The 12984-nt window shown below is 39.7% G+C and overlaps 1 protein-coding gene across 1 annotated transcript in view; it reads right to left on the reverse strand.

The window, feature by feature from the left end:
- Positions 1-458: 458 nt before the first annotated feature.
- Positions 459-12984, reverse strand: part of TRUB1 (TruB pseudouridine synthase family member 1) — a 29737-nt gene continuing 17211 nt past the window's right edge. Inside the window, 6 exon segments of the mRNA XM_030030908.1 lie at positions 459-801; positions 803-1011; positions 2384-2440; positions 3558-3697; positions 4998-5070; positions 10859-10940. Of these exon segments, the coding sequence (XP_029886768.1) occupies positions 763-801; positions 803-1011; positions 2384-2440; positions 3558-3697; positions 4998-5070; positions 10859-10940 (600 nt within the window). The 3' untranslated portion in view covers positions 459-762.

Here is a 12984-nt window from a genome sequence, read left to right on the forward strand (position 1 = left end):
GGGAGACCTTACAGCAGCCTTCCAGTACCTAAAGGGGGGCTATAAGGAAAGATGGGGAGGGACTTTTTACAAGGGCAGGTAGTGACAGGACAAGGGGTAATGGCTTTAAACTGAAAGAGGGCAGATTTAGAATACAGGTAAGGAAGAAATTCTTTACTGTGAGGGTGGTGAGGCACTGGAACAGGTTGCCCAGAGACGTTGTGGATGCCCCATCCCTGGAAGCGTTCAAGGCCAGGCTGGATGGGGCTTTGAGCAACCTGGTCTAGTGGAAGGTGTCCCTGCCCATGGCAGGGGCATTCAAACTAGATGATCTTTAAGGTCCCTTCCAACCCAAACCATTCTATGATTCCTGGACTGGATTTTAAGAAAGCCTTCAAGCTCTGACAGTCTTGTCACCATGGTATTTCAGGGTTTGATTAGCAGCTATAAATAAAAAAAAGAATTTTTTTTGGAGCACATTTAGCAACCCTTAAGGTTTGTTGGTTTTTTTTTTATTGAGGAATTAGTAACAAAAGCTATATTGCACCCTGCAAGTTCTTTAAAAGTTTATGAAGATTTGACATCAGTGGCAGACCCATTTACAGTGTGCAACAAGGGAAATAAACAGATCGGGAAACAGCAAGCGCTGGACATTTTCAGTACATGTTCTAAACCCAGAAACAAAAGAACCATTTTTCTTGCACTGCAGTTTGTCACCCTCCTGGTACAGACTTTTAAATTTACACAGGAGGCAACACAATCCCAATCCAATCTTAAAATGTCTCAATCATTCAGTCTTTTTCCTTGACCCCACTTATCACTTATCTTCACAGCTCACAGCAGTTTCACCAGGATGCTCTGTCTTCAATTTTTTATGAGATGGCTCTCCCGGGAGAAGAGACGTGCAATGCTCTAAGGATCGTGCAATTTCATCAATTGTCCATTTGTCTTCATAAAGGGCATGCTCCTCTAGCGTAAATGGCCCATGTTTGGTTCGGGTCAGCTCTTGCATAGTGGCACAGGTAGAGAGTTCTACAGTAAAGGAGAAAAGAGGATTTAGAAACAGTGCATGGTCAAGTTTACCTATTTGCAACTCAAAATGTATTTTTACATGTAGCCTTCTACACTATTCTGCTTTGTTTGAGAAAGAAGCTCATGAAGATTTATCACTCATTTATATCTTCTTATATTTGAGCCAAAGAAGTCCTTTGATTTCAGCAGATCTCCAGTGTAGTAAAGAGTTCAAAATCTGACAGAAAGTTGTCAAAAGGTTTTCCAGACTTAAATCAGAATGAAAAGAGAGGAAATAATGACATAAGACATAAGCAGAACATTCTGTATTCACAAGCGACATAGAAGACCATGTACTATTTTTCCACAGACTTTGAGGCCTTAGCACTTCTTGCTTTCAAGAAGGATTTTTAACATTTTTATCCTGTGCTGCCTATCAGGACAATATAAACTAAGATAAGGAAAAATAAAAAAAATAAACAAAGGCTCTGATATGATAAACAAACACCAGTAGGACAGCATTACATAATGATGGGCTACAAAACGTAACAGCAACCAGAGCTGACTTGTAAGTGCACAGGTATACTAAAATATTCTGTCCCATCCTTTCTGATGCAGGAAGAGTTTTACTGCATTTTAAATTTTGGAAACCAGCTGAGGATAGACTTTATCTTGGTTTGTCATTAAAGGACTAAACATAAGCCAGTATGCTCAGAATGCAGTAACAGAATCTTTGACTTGTCTAAGCACAAATAACAACATTGAAATTCATATGGTTATCCCACATCACTTGCTTTCTTGATCTGCAAACGTATCATTTAAAAAAAATTTGAAATGGATTATCTGTTCTCCATCATGCGGTTTGATAGATACAGAGCACAACACAAATAACCCTGTGGGAAAGCAAAACCATTCACAGTTCAGGTAAAGGAGAAAGAAAACACCAGAAAAACCATCACAAATGTAGAAGTCTTTCCAGCAGGTTTATTATGTGCATGGTAATGTTCTGTGCAATCTGTTTTCAAAATGTGATGAGTAACGTTTAAAAAGACAGTATCTTTCTTCTTCTTAAGAACCCTTAATCTGAGTTAGCTTTAACATATGGAGGAGGTGGGGGGGGGGGAAAATCCCCACCTTGCCTTGTATTATCTTGCTCAGTGCTATTACTTGCTCCATTTTTATCCCCCAGCCCCCAGGGTCCTCTGGCAATTATTCAACCTTCATTCCCTCATGCTCCCAAGGAAAATACCTTAGTATATAAAAACAAGTGATAGCACTACAATTCTGCAAAATAGCACATAAGTCTGGTCACTGGAGATACAGACAGTGACAAAATTCTTCCATAAACAGACACATTTGTCCCTTAAACTGTCATGAGTTTTGTCATGCCTACCTTTGCCAATGTCACTGACGAGGCTCCTGACATAAAAGCCACCACCACATTCAACATCTGGAATGTTAATAGTGACATGGTAAATTGCCAGTGCAATGTGAAATCTACTTTACGTAGAAACCATGCCCCCACATAAATGTAAAAATGCACTAAGCAAACAACCCAGTGATAAAATATTTATAGGATGCAACATCAATTATTCATCCTGTAACATATGTGCGGATGAGATTGCTAAGCTAGACAGGAGGGAAAGCAAATACAATGGCAACTGAACTAACTCACTAGAAATTAAATACTTGCTGTGGTATGTTAACAAATGCTTCAGTCCTATTCATTTTAAAGGTTTCAGAAGGTTGTTTCATATTTCTAATGATGATAACAAGTCATTTCAAGTATAGTCTAAACTATCAATGCTTTTAAGATACTGCACACAGGCAGCTCCAATAAAATTTTAAAATTCACCTTTCACTTTCCCTGTTCTCTCAGCCTTTCCCTTCCCCCTCTGCCAGTAATGAGCTGCTAGTCACCCAACCATAAAGTAAGGACTGAAGTAACACACCATTGAGTTCTGTCACTCATATCTGCTCATCATATAACATCTGGTCCATAACAGGACTATGGGTCAACTAGGTAGCTGATCAATGCAAGACATTATCTCGACCTCACAGTAGCACCAAACATTTAGAACAGTCTTTCTGGTTTATTTATTAATGTGCTTCTTAATGTAGTACCCAAGTTTCTTCATGTATGACAGAAGGAAGGATAAGATCCTGCCTCCTCAACCGAGAAAGAGGCCTGACAGTAACTCCTTGCTGCACCCTGGGAGAGATGCCAGCAGGCCTGGGCGTCTGGACAAAAGAATGGGCAAAGTGAAGCAAGCAGACCTGAGAAAGGAGGAGTGACTTGGAGGTTGCAAAATCATGGACAGATGCAAATAATCCCCTGACCAGCCTCTCAGAATTTTCCCTCACAGCAAGATTACATATAATCAGCTTAACTTAAAACCAAAATACGGTGCTTTTACTGCAAAGAGAAAGTCTCTGCACATGGGCTCACACCAAAATAAGTAGCTGAGGGAAATGAAACCCACTTCACTATCTTATTCTCATTCTGAGTATAAATAAGCGCTAACAAGCTGGGAGCATCACTCTGTGTAATAATCTGTGGCCTTTACCCAGTGTGAACAGTGGTGGCTGGAACTGTTGGAGAGAGAGGCTGTACACTCTTACTGGCCGAGCAGGCTTTGCCTCAACTGCTTCTCCTCTCTTCATCAGAGTTGATAGCCTTTCTCCATCCTTCTTCAAAGCAGAATAGCTGATCAGATAGAGCATGAAAATGTGTGTCATACGGTTGTAACAGAACGAGCTTCCCATCCTCCAGATCCTGTTAATACTATACTACAGTAGCATACATTTTAGCATACATTTTACCCTTCTAATCCTCTCGAAGTGCTCACAAAAAAACCCCAAAAACCCAAAACCCACTATCAAGTGCTTCTGAAATCTTTTGGACACAGAATCATCTCATTCGCCAGCAGCTCTATAAACTGGAAAACAAGAGATGGTCCTTTATTTATCTCTTGCTGTACAGATTTAAAAGTGTTTAATCACTCAATTTGTAGTTTATGAAAACAAAAGGTTTCTATAAGGGGTACAACACTTGCAGCTGCCTCTAACATACTGTCTCTCAGAAGTCTGCAGGGCATACTGTTCAGTGTTATGTTGAGCTGAGCGCTGGGAGCTGCTCAGGCAACTCCTTTAATTCTGCCTTGCATGTTTAGTCATCTCACACCAGGGTCTTCCCTGAACAGCAACTGCCAAGTTATGCAGCCTTGTTCTAGGGTGTTTAGTGGACCACTATAGAACAAAAAAAAAAATTTCACTGATTACATGAAACTTTACCCAAAGCTCCAACTTTGGTCTTGACAGAAAGATAACCATAGAAAAATCAAAAAAGATCTTGCTCAAATCAGCAGAGGGCAATTTGAAACAGGTCACATGAAGCAGAACACCTAATGAGTTACTGACCTTACAGTGCTCACGCTGGAACCACAGTAACCGACCCATTGCAAATGCAAAGGAAAGCACGTTAGCTTAAATCACCATAAAAGCCATCTGTCACAAGCTAAGTGCTTGCACATTGCCAGCTACTATGGCTCACCTGACTAGAAGAAATTTGTTAAGCTACAGAAGCTCAGTCACTAATCACTCATTCATACTCTAAGTTTTCAGAAAACTAATTTGAAGTCATTTAAGGCACTTCCACACAGATGTCAGTAAGCCTCCTCTTACCCCACAACTAAAATTAAAGACTCAGAGCTTTGCTTTCTAATTGGAAGACTGCATAGAAGCCACCAAGCCCTGAAAAGCTCTTTAAGACTGCTTTGCTACTTTACATAATATTTATCATAAAAAAAACAGACTCCAGGTTACCATTTGTGCTTGATGTTCAAATGGGCGTGACCTGCAGTTGCAAATGTTAAACACCTAAGGCTGCCTTGCCTCTACTCTCTTGCCAAAATGCATCTCTCTATTTCTGAGAGAACTGACTTCTGTTGGCAAGTCCCAACAGCTGAACACAACTGCCAAGAGTGTCTGAATATTGTGGAACTTACAGTGGAGGAACCTGCATTATGTCCCCTGTGAACTTTTGCAGCACATTTTCAAGATCTCCTTTTGTTATCTGGTCTGTAGAAAGAAAACAGTAAGTATGTTAGCATTGATTATGCACATGGCACTAATGGCATCAATCACGTTCTGCAAACAGATACAAGGAAGAGTTCCCTCTCATCTGAATTTAGACTGGGTGAAAAACACCAAAGAAAAGAGATAAAACCCAGAATGTAGGTAGGAGTGTGAATTATCACAAAGAGTGGAACAAACTGTCCGAGGTGATTAAGACAGTCTGGTTGCTTTCAGAAGGGCAGAAATCCCAATATACACAGTTTTCTTTTGCCATTTCTCTCTCTTGGGACTGCACATCCATTTTTCCTGGGAACTATGCAAAAACTACAAAATTTGCCCTATTCTAATTTTTGTTAAAGGACCAAAAAGAATAAAATGCTCATCTAACCTTGGCAACTTCTCTTTAAGAGTACCTAACTGTGGGGAAAAGTACAACAGATTATTAGAGAACAAAAGCATCGTGGTTTTTTTTTCTAGTAAAGAAAAAGACTGCATCTGGAACAAAACATCAAATTTCTGTATCAAACAACTAACCTGCAAATGCACACCAGGGTACTGTTATATATTAAGTAAGGCAATTTTACTGAGGAAATCCTGTAAAATAAAGATAGCTGCTTTAGGCAATCTACTCTCTTTTAAGAGTACACATACAAATCTGTCCCACTTTTATTAGAAGGCTATAACCTAAGTAGCTGATTGCATTGGTCCTTTGAAATACTACTCAATAGAGATGACATTCATCCCTAATTTGTTTATAGAGAGTACAGACATAAGATCTGTAATCACAATGCACTTCAGTGCATTTCTGCTGTCTAGGACTTGACTAGTCCTGTTTTTCCTAAGTTACATTCAATTAGTGTCACCCTGCTAAGTCAACACCATCCTGGAACATAAACCAACCAAATTTATTTATTGAGCCTTCATTATGTTTTGGAACAGACCTTTACTTGCAAACCTTACAAAACAGAGGTACTTCATGCTGTAAGTAAAAAAGAAGAGATTTCTTTCCACGGCAGCTTTGGAAGATGGCAATGTGGTACTCCACCTTTGCAAAGCACACTTTGGAGCCTCAAGAGCAGATGCTGTCCCCACGCCCCAGCAGCTGTCTCAAGAAGTGTCATTAATAGCAAAGTTGCAAGGCACAAAAGTCAGTCAGGGATGCTAAGAGAGAACAATGTACATCAGAATATAGGGTAGGAACAACAAAATCAATTGTATAGTAAGTCTGGATCTTCTTCTGAAGAGCTTCTTATATGGTTATTTCAATCTTCTGTTTGTATTACTCTAGTTTAGCAACATATCACAACAAAACTACGTGGCAGAAAGTTAGCATGACCCAGCTCTATGCTGGTGATCCTGTCAGCCTTCTTGTGAACCCCAGGTTGCTTCAGGCTAGAATTTTGTATTTAAGATCTAAGCATAAGTGTCACTTGGGATTCTCTTTCAATTTTCACCCCATGAACTGAATTTGTGGCTAGGGCATTTAATGAGACACCTGAGTTCAGTTCCTGCTCTGATCTCATATTCCCCTGATTGAGAGGTTACATCTAGCCTCTGACGAAATCACTTATGCTATAGACAATCTCTATCTCTGAAAAACAAAAAAAAATTCCCCATGTGAGGAATGATGTATTAAGCCATTAACAAACAAAGTTGTGTGGTGTGTTATCAAAGTAAATATTTACAGATAAGTTTGCTAAGATCTAGAATAAAACGTGTTTGTCTTCTGCAATACATAGTGGCACGAGCTGGCCAGTATTATGTTCTGAAAACCTAAAAAAGTGTGCTTTTCTTTTCTTTTTTTTTTTTTTTTTTTTCCTCCAGCATGCACTGCCTTCGTGTTAATGGACTATACTGGATTCTTGCCCTTTCCTAGAACCACACACAGGCTGGTGGAGCTCTCAGTCATAAAGAAATGCCCTATTAATCCGGTCCCACACAAACAGTTTCACTCTGTGTAAACTGTGTATTTGTCCCAGGCATCAGACTGGACTCATGGCTCTGCAGGGCACACAGCCCACATTGGGAACCAGCTCCTTCAACACCTTTCAGCTCCCACAGTCATTACATCCACAGCATAGGTGGGGGGGATGCAGTCCTGTTGCCCAGGAGAACCATCTCCTATTAGGCCCTAGGCCCACAAGTCTCCCTCACCTGACTGTGGGCTTGGGTTTAGTAGTTTAACAGCTTGCCTGGTCAGCAAGTTTAGGGAAGCATTTGGACTCAACCCTCCATCAAGCATGAAATATGAACACACACATGAAATTTAATTAGCATCAACAGTCCCAAAACTTTCTCTCCCCATTTGACTTCCCTTCTCCACTCCCTCAGAGTAAAGGGTTGACAATGTTTCTGCAGGAAACAGATCACAGATCTATTATCAGGTCACAGATCCTAATTGCCCTTACTACCCGGAGTTAGCCTACTCCTCCCAATATCCTCATCTCAAATACCAAATATCCTCATCTGTTATATCGCAGAGCACAAGCTTTTCCTAGAAACTGAACTTAAACTGCAGGTCTTTGCTCTTTCAGGGAGGTGTACGGCGGCTGCCACCCTGTTTCACAACAATTTCAGTGAGGACTGTCAAGGTTTGGCCCATGGGGTAACTGCATCCAGTCCCCAGAAGTGACGATGGCCTTAGCTTAGAACAAAATGATTGTACCTGCTCTGTGAGTACAGTATTTAGATTACATTAAATTCAACACTGTTTTCTAAATTTCTTCCTAAGCCCTTAGACTGACAGTGGGGTTATGTAATCTCTGCACAGGCTATGTGTCTTCCAGTGGACTATTCCTTACAATTCTATCTGCATCCCAAAGCACCCAAAACTTCAGTTCTCCAATGCTTCTAAAGACACTGAAAATGAGCCTATTAGCTTCCAGCATGAACATTTTTAAGAACAGCTGTGCTTCTGAAGACTGGTGACTGTTGACTGATTTTCCTGCTATAATCATAAAGGAAGTTAATTAAAGTTACCAAACCAAAAGGTGCCAATTGTGCCTCAACCTCAAGAAGCCTCCACTGAAGGGTGATGCTGGCCTGCGCTTGTTAGCAAACTACATCAAAACAGAACACAAGAATTATCCACAACAGTCCAACAGAACTATAGCAGATGACCTCAACTAAATCTGGCCCAGCACAAATTATTTGCAAACAGACAAACAGAATGCTGAAAGGACTACTTTTTTCAAATTATTCAGGTAGCTCTAATAAACATGTATTTCAGCATAATCAGCAGAGACCTACAGAAAATCCTCGTGAATTTCGTTCTCCGTGTCTGGATATAGTCTGTAGGCAGCTGGGAAGAAGTGGGTTTCAGAATACACATTCCTGTGCATAGTTACAAACATTAAAAAAAGGGCTACAAACATTAATATGCTCAAGAAAACATCAGAGGAACGCTAAACGCTACTTGCTTCCAGAGTCAGCATCTGATAGGCTGGGAGCAGTATGAAACCATAACTTAATTTCATGTGGAAATGCAAACTCGTTGTCTGATAAGAAACAAACAAAAAACTGTGAGAAGTTCAGGAGGGGTTAAATTCAAGGAGGTCTCTTCAGTACATCCTTTCATTGTGCCTAACTGTAATACATAACAGTTTGCTTTCTAAACTGCTGTCTAGGGACACTTTGAGGACTAAAATATAACACTTTCTTATAGTTAATATAGGAGGCAACTTTCTGCAGGCACTTTCCTCTTGTGGTCCAGTGGAATCATTCAAGAAGAGTTTTATATATCTTGCAAGATGTTTTAGTGGCCTTTCTCTGCACTAAGGCCCAATCCTGGATGCTGCTGGCACTGCAGGATTTATATTCCCTAGCAGATGCTCTGCTTATCACAGGATCCTTGTAGGCGTCAAAGGAAAGCTGAAACTCAGCTGAAATATCTGGTTTGTCTGTTCTTCGAGTACCAATTAGGGTTAGGGATTAGGGATGGTGGGCCACTGAGAGAATCCTGCAGAAAACCAAGCTGCTTTGGAGAAGACACTGGAAAAGATGAGAAATATCTGCTTTATTAGAAGAGGAGGAAGGAAGGAAATACAACATATGTAGGTAGCATGGAGAAAAAGGAAGAGTATGCATGTTCTCTCTTTCTTCTTTCTGAAGAATTCAAATCTGACTAATTTGTACCAACATGGAAAGCAACTGAGACCAATTTCACAAGCATTTCTTTCAGCCATCAGCTTCAGCAAAAGGAAACTTTGTCCAGCACCCAAAACTGCACTGCGCAGCAATGCCAGTACTGCTGCTCCTCATGAGACCGCATGATGAACTGGATCATGCAACCAATCTCAGTTTAAAAAGATAAGCAACTCAAAAAAAGGGGGTATTTTTAACCCAAATCAGTTCCCCAAGCACACAGTCCAACAGAAAGCTAAACCACCGTAACAGAGGTGGTGGTGCAGAGGTGGGAACTACTATAACAAGAGCCGCCAGTGAAGGAAACGTGCAGGAAAACAACACTCTAAATTCTATCTGCAGTAAACAATACAAATTAAAAAAGCAAAACTAGAGTTTCAAGAAACAGATTGTTTATTTATTTATTTATTAATTGACCATGGGAGTTGCATCTACTGAAAATGATATTTCACAGTTCATACCTGAGCAAGTATCTACAATGAATACTACTCAGCGCAGCAGAACCACAACATTTCACTTTCTGAGAGGTATACATAAAAACCAATAAAGTGTTCTCTCCGACTATCATGAAGCGTTGCCAGCTCTAAAACAATGTGGATGCTGAGTCCTTCAGAAGCTTAGAGAGAGACTTAGAACTTGATCCTGAAGCAGAAGCAAATGACCCAACATCTCTGAATAACATTACCTAGTAAATAATACTATTCAGAATGATTCACCAAGTTAATGTGGACAAGAAACTCACACTTGCCTGCCTAGTGCAAAAAGAAAAACTGCAAAAGAAAGGAAACTGGGGGTGAGAGGTGGAATCCAGGCTACCTTTTTCATCATGCTATTAAAAAAAGATAATTTACTTCATGTACCTATTACCAGGTACCACAAACAGTGTGGGACCTGTAGAGTTGCTAAGCAACCAGTTACCCATTGTTTTTTTTTCTTTTTTTTCCCAGGCTGTGAAAGAACTAATGGCAAATACGTTTGGTGTGTCCCTGGTTAGTTCTACGTTGTTTCTAAGACACCCTGGGTATTGTGGAATGTCCACTCCAACAAAGCCACAGTCAGGATTAGCTGTGAAGCCTTAAACCCTTGCACTGTGCTCTGTGGGTCAGAAAAGTTCATTTATTAAAATTGCTAGGACACAGACTGCAAGCGAGAGCAAGATTTGGTAGCTGAACATATGTAGGAAGGAGTTTTGTGCCATCCTCATTTTATGTTGAGCAGTTTGTAGTTAAAGGGGCGTCCTAGAGGCAAGATCTAAGTACTTTATTCCTCCACTGGCCTTGAAGGGTGTTACTAAAAGAGTACTCATAGGACTATACTCTAAAGGAGGAAAACTTTACTGGACACAGCACGTCATTTGTCAGCCTGTCAAAAATTTAAAATGACACAGTCCTGCCCAATTCTATTTTCTTCCTCCCATTCTAATGCCCGATTTGTTTTTTTCCAACAGAAATGAGCACTTGCAGTGGATATAATTGCATGAAACTGGTCTTAATTATATGAGCACTGAAGTTGAAGATGAAAAAAATCTTAGTTTGATTTCACATTTAAAATTAATTCACAGAGTCCCAAACATGTCTTCTGCTTTTCTATGATAGAGACCATTTATGTCTTCAAATTATATCAAGTCTATAGATACATTTATGCTTACCATAAGGTTTTTCTTCAGTTACTTTTCCTGTAGCATCTAATGTATCAGTAGCTTTGCCCAGTAGTCCAATAGCAGTGTACTTCTGGGAAGGAAAAAGAGAGATAGTGAGTCAGGTCTTCAAGGTTGTTTCTTTTTCCTTTTTTTATTGTTTTGTTTTGGTTTGTTTTTTAAATAAAGACTGCAACTACCAAGTATTTCAAATCAGGACAGGAAGAATACTATCTGAATAGTCAATCCAGCACCTCTGGGTAAGCAAAAGTAAAGATGAAAAGACATGGAACTAAACAAAAAAGTAAATCCTGCATTACATGCGCCTATGATTTCAGTTTTAGAAACCCCAGGAAGAAGCAACATGGAATCTAATTTTTACTATAAATACATCAATATCATAGAGAAAATAACAGGGTGGTAAAATCAAAGTCTCAGTGGGGTGTCATATGTCACTGTTGAAGCAAGGCACATAGAATACCTTTCACACACAATTTTTCTGTTCCTTTACAATTTAAAACAAACAAACAAACAAACAAAACACAAACAAAAAACCACAAAGACCCTTACTTGTGAAAGCAAAACACCCACTTCCAAGGCAAAGCACTACAACAGTTCTGCCATGAAATGCAGTGATATGCAATAGCCTAAAGCCGGAGTTTTGAACATATAGAATTTGGTAAGGACCTTGTGACCAGTACAAGGAGTGCAAGGTTATTGAGTGACATCTCTGCTCATCATGGGTTCTCCGGATATTTCTGTTTCAGAGTTTTTCAGGGTTCTCTAAAGAATTCTTCAGTGTATGTGTTTGTAGCTTGCAAGATGGAATTAACCTGTTCCCAGGCCAGTAGCTCTTGTCCTTATTGCATTTCACCTGATGTCCTTGTTTTCCATGTTTTCACCCTAAGCACTGCCAGGCTGTGGGCATATGGCAGAATATGCTGAAGCTGACAGAAGGCTTCCCATGAACCAGCTGCCCCACGTCTTTTCACAAGGCTGCCAACACATGAAGACTCACTCTGTAACATGTTTGGGTCAAGTTTGGAGATACCTTCAGGTGTTAAAATCTGTGGTTTGATCCACTGCCTGTCCCATTCCATTACCTTTCCCTCAGCCCTGTGTAAGTCCAGGGGCCTTCAAAGTAAAGCATTTACGTAGCCTGGGAGAGAAAAATCAAGGTGTTCCACAGACCTAACTCCCAGTAAGGTTTCAATGAACTTGCTCCCAACTGAGCTAATACATATTTGAACTAAGTTGTAAAAGGACTTATCTTCTAGAATTTGGTCGATCAAATTCTACTGGAACACATCCAAACAGGCATAAGCACTAACATTTTACTCTTTGATGCAATGCATCCTTTCTCATGTACTTGCGAAGTACAAACAAGCTCAAGTAATGATAGTGTAGGCATATAAATCACACCTACAAAATGGGACTACTAAGACATGCCTTGATTTTGTTCCATGTGACAACCTGCCACTTCAATGTATTTCTTCAAACAACTGCCACAAAATGGAAGCAGGAGGAATAGTGAGACAAAAGGCAGTGGAGTGCAGACTTTAATACAAAAATAACTGTATTATTTGCTTACCATATTAAGGCTACTTTTTTCCTAAATACTGCAGATGTCCAAATCCCCTGGTAAGTCTGCAAAATTAGGCATTTTAAAATCAAAATCTTGAAGTTTTCATACTTTTGGAATGCACGGAAAAGAAATGAAAGGAAGAGTGAATGAAGGCTGCTCCACAACAAGTATTTAAATAAACTTTAAAGTATATCATGTGCTTTTAGGACCATAAAATTGCCTGCTTTCCAAGACATTTAATGATCTAGTACTTAACATTTAATAGCATAGCTAGAAAGAGACAATATTCAGCAACCATTCTAAAGGTTAATAAAAACATGTGAGCAGATCTTCATAATTCTAGCACGATGAATGATCTTAGCAGTTCAGTAAAACTCTAAATCTGAAAGTTTGAACCCTCACCCACTGACTTCATGTTTCCAAATCAAAGTACTGATATTACTTCAGTTTGAATTACTTTCTTCCTCTTAATTCTGGTTTTGGCTATCTTGCTTCAGGCTGTTACACTAGCATGTTATATTTGACCTACCAGCAGCAGAGACAATATCATCTG

The sequence above is a fragment of the Aquila chrysaetos genome, chromosome 11 (genome assembly GCF_900496995.4).
Source record: "Aquila chrysaetos chrysaetos chromosome 11, bAquChr1.4, whole genome shotgun sequence".
Taxonomy (NCBI): Eukaryota; Metazoa; Chordata; class Aves; order Accipitriformes; family Accipitridae; genus Aquila; species Aquila chrysaetos.